Raw genomic sequence first — 3,852 nt, forward strand, 5'->3', positions numbered from 1 at the left:
TGTAAATTCAGTTTTGTTCAAATCATGACCCATGGGGGTATGGTGGACCACAATAAGCAATCAAAATTTTACATAGGAATATATGTATATATATATATATATATACAAATAAAAATGCTGATGAAGAACAGAAGGGCCTTAGTGATGTAGATGGGCCTTGTGGCCCATGGGCCTCTTGTTTTTACATGAATATTATGTGCACATACATGTATTTGCAGTACTTATTACTTAACATGTTCTTCATTCCTCTTTTTCACTTTCATCACTGCTAGAGGATTCATCGATGACAGCAGCATCCATCACGAAATCTGACCAGTCTTGGACACCATGCATGGACTCAACATTATGCTTCGCAAAACCAAGATACCAGATTACGGAGGCTATGTGGGAGCAGACTCCAACTACACGAGCTCCCGCACGACATCTGCAGTACCAAGCAGTGATGTTGGACTCGGAGAACTGTATCCAGAGGAGGTACATCTTAGAGGATATGTGTCTGCTCTGAAGCTTGACTCGAATAAGTCCAGGAAACTCTTTATGTAACAAGATACTGACATCACCATCAAGGTACTCTTGAACATAACTAGGGCAGAGTTTCAGCTGATACACCCCACATGTCAAGTTTCTGATTTCTTCCTCATCAAGTTTAGGAAAAACAAGTGATTCGGGAGCCACGTCCCAGTTTACAGATCTTTTGTCCAAGGAATTTTCCTCGACAAATGTCTTGAGGGTGTTGATTTGAGTAGAAAGATGTCTCATTTTTGCTGCCAGGGCTATGTCATCATCAACATTGCCAGATGATAGTGGCTTGTAGTATTTGTTAGATATTGCACAAACAATGCGCACGTAATCACCAATGTATGGTATCTGATTGGTTGGAAGTGTATGGGCGAGATATTTCCAATGTTTGATTCTTGAATTTGCAGCCTCTACTACCCAACGAATCTGTAAAATAAATGAAAGCCATGTGTACAGGTGAGTGAAAATAGGTAAGACCAGAGACATATTGTGTTTGTATTGTCTCTCTGTATCTTTTGTCTGTTTAACTTCTCAATTTTCAATTGTGCTAGGTATCTGGCAGACAAACCAGGTACCAAGTTAATAAGACCAATTGAAGTAATTGGAATCAGCTGAGGCCAAAATAATTAATCAATAGTTTCTCAGGCACTGCCGCATCAGGTCAAAAACTGCGGCATTGATCAATTTTATTGACATTTTGAAAGGGGAATTACTCAATTTTCTATTTTTCCAAGATGAAAAAGAAAATTGAGTTATTCCCCCTTTTCATAGATATTTTTATTTGATAAACAATTATATTTCTTGTTAATAGGGTATTTTATGAATTAATTTTTAAACAAATGTTTGGAATATAATTATTTAAAATTCAATACATATAATTAAAGATAACAGAAAAAATAAGAATAGATTGATAGGGAAATCAAATATCAACTTTGCATACAAAGATTTTGTACTATTCAGATACATTGTGTTTCACAAACAAACCATGGTCAAATTATGACAATTTTTTAAAACTCGTTTTGGTAAAAGAATATTATCCTTGATTATTTTGCATTATACATAGATACATGTACTTTAATTCACATGCTGGCAAAACATTTGGTAACTTGTGATTAAAATAAGTAATATTCCTCAAATATGTTTTGCAGGAAATACAGCAATAAAAAAGCATGTTACCTTTGTAACTAGCCGAGAAGAATTAGCATCCAGAGTTGACATCTGCCTTTCACCTTTGCCTAATAGACATGGCATCTGTGCCTTTATACCAAACTCTTCCAGTACTTCAATGGCATCCCTAAAGCCTCTGTCCACTATAAAGACATCATCATCTTTAAACCAGCTTTTAAGATCTTCGACGTTGGTCTTCAGCATGTGATTCAAAATGGATGCGTCATTGTTTTTATAATCAGCCAAATATGGGCCAACAATTGACAGAAAATAGCCGTCAGTGGACACCACGACCATTGGTTTAAGGAGTGACCTGCCCTTGTGTATGCTGTAAGATCTGCGTTGAAATTGGAAATTACTGCTTTTTTGAATGTAAATATATGTGCCGTCCAAAACTACGATGACTTGTTGATGATTTATATTGCCAAAAAGTTCTTGAGCCAGTGGTCGCGTGTGTTTTTCAATGATGTCTTCTCTGGAGATATGTTGTAGGCCTAAGTTGTTAGGTACAAAATTCTTCATTAATGCTGAACGAACTGATTTCATGGCTCTGCGGAGTGATGATTTAGAGATTCCAAAAATTGTGCTGAGGAGCTGGTAGGACATTCCAGATCTAAGCTTTAAAAGGAAAATACCAAGGGACATCCTGGGGTGCCTATTCTGGGTGTTTCTCACATCATCTGCGATGGATTTGTGAAGATCATCAAAATTTTCTTTTGTGATACCAGTGAGTGTGACATCATCACAGCTATTCATACTCGAAGAGTCAAAAGTGAATTTTGAAGAAGATTTTAAAGCATACTCTCTGATCTTTCTGATTAGTTCTAATATTGTTGTTCTGTTAAGTAGAGAGGAGTCCAGGGTGTTGATATCTAGCAGTACTCCAGGAGTAAAATCCCCATCTTCAACATGTGAAGGGCAACATCTGCTTCCTGGTGGAATGATGATTTCTTTGTTGAGGAAGGCAGAAAACCTAGCTGATGAAGGCACAACAATAAGTTTGGGGCCTGGACGTCTACAGATAAAACAGTATGCATGAGAAGATGCTGTTCTGTGGAGAGGCAAAGAAATGGATGGTGGACTGGACACAGCTGTTTTTTGTTGTTGATAATTTTGTTGTTGTGTTGTTTCTCTGCTTGAAATTTTCGCACTTGTTGTCTGTTGCTGTTTATAGAATTTATGCCTACATTTGTTGCAAAGGATGTCATTTGAACTTGCCTCCACAAGAAAGTTTCTTCTAAGGAATCTTCGCATTCCAACTGTTTCACATTTTTTCCTATCATTTGGTTTAGTCCTCTTTTTGCCTAGGATGCAGGGATAAAACTTTTGGCTGCATTTGTCAGGTTTTTCCATTTTTCATGCTCTAAAAAAAAAGTGTGTTTAAAATTCTGTTGATTGCTGCATATTTCAATTATTTTCATTTTTTTATGTTTAAAAAAGATTTTGAAAATTATTTTGATTGGTGCAGGTTTCATTCTTTTTGTCAGTTCCTTGTTAAAAAAAATAATTTGATTATGGTTATAATTAATTTGATTATGGTTATAGAATTTTTTTTGTTTTGTTTTTGTTTTTGTTTTTTTTTTGTAATACTGTTGTGAAAAAATCAAGAATGCTCTCTATACACTGCACACTAAAGAGTTTTTAATTAGGAAGTGGTCAGCTCTTAGATTATAAACAATTAAAATTGAAATCTAAAGCTATTACTCAAATTGTAAATTCAGTCATTCTCAAAAACTTATTTGGCAAATATTAATTGATAATACTTTAACACTATTTCCTCAGCTATGTACGTGTAAGCAACAGTCGGTGCTTTCTGTTTGCCAATTCTTCATTGAACAATTTTCTTTGGATATGGAATTGATTCCTTTTGTTATAACTTGTGAAAAACTAAGGCAAAAGTATATAGAGAGTAACAAGTTTTTATTTTATGACCTTAGGGGGAAAAAAAAAGAAGGCCACGCCGGGGTTTGAACCCGGGTCGTTTTATTGGGAAATTACCACGCTTCCACTGCGCTACTGAGGATTCTGTAAAGTAAAGTGTTAAAAGTTGTACATACTTTTTGTTTTGGTTGGTTATATTGTATCGTTTGCTTTAATAATGTTTGTAAAAATTTATATCTTGTGTTTATTAAAGGTATTAAAGCCTTTATTTATATTTGTGTGTAG

At 35.2% G+C, this 3,852-nt stretch overlaps 1 protein-coding gene across 1 annotated transcript; it reads right to left on the reverse strand.

Annotated features, from left to right (window-relative positions):
* Positions 1 to 240: 240 nt before the first annotated feature.
* Positions 241 to 3,039, reverse strand: LOC133180352 (uncharacterized). Its single transcript, XM_061314896.1, has 2 exons — positions 1,696 to 3,039; positions 241 to 945 (listed from the first exon to the last, which is right to left on the reverse strand). Exons 1-2 carry the CDS (start codon positions 3,037 to 3,039, stop codon positions 241 to 243), a joined length of 2,049 nt encoding a protein of 682 aa, XP_061170880.1.
* Positions 3,040 to 3,852: the final 813 nt, after the last annotated feature.

Source organism: Saccostrea echinata, unplaced genomic scaffold (assembly GCF_033153115.1).
Source record: "Saccostrea echinata isolate AGI-Se365-2 ecotype Australia unplaced genomic scaffold, CSIRO_AGI_Sech_v1 ptg000006l, whole genome shotgun sequence".
Classification (NCBI taxonomy): Eukaryota; Metazoa; Mollusca; class Bivalvia; order Ostreida; family Ostreidae; genus Saccostrea; species Saccostrea echinata.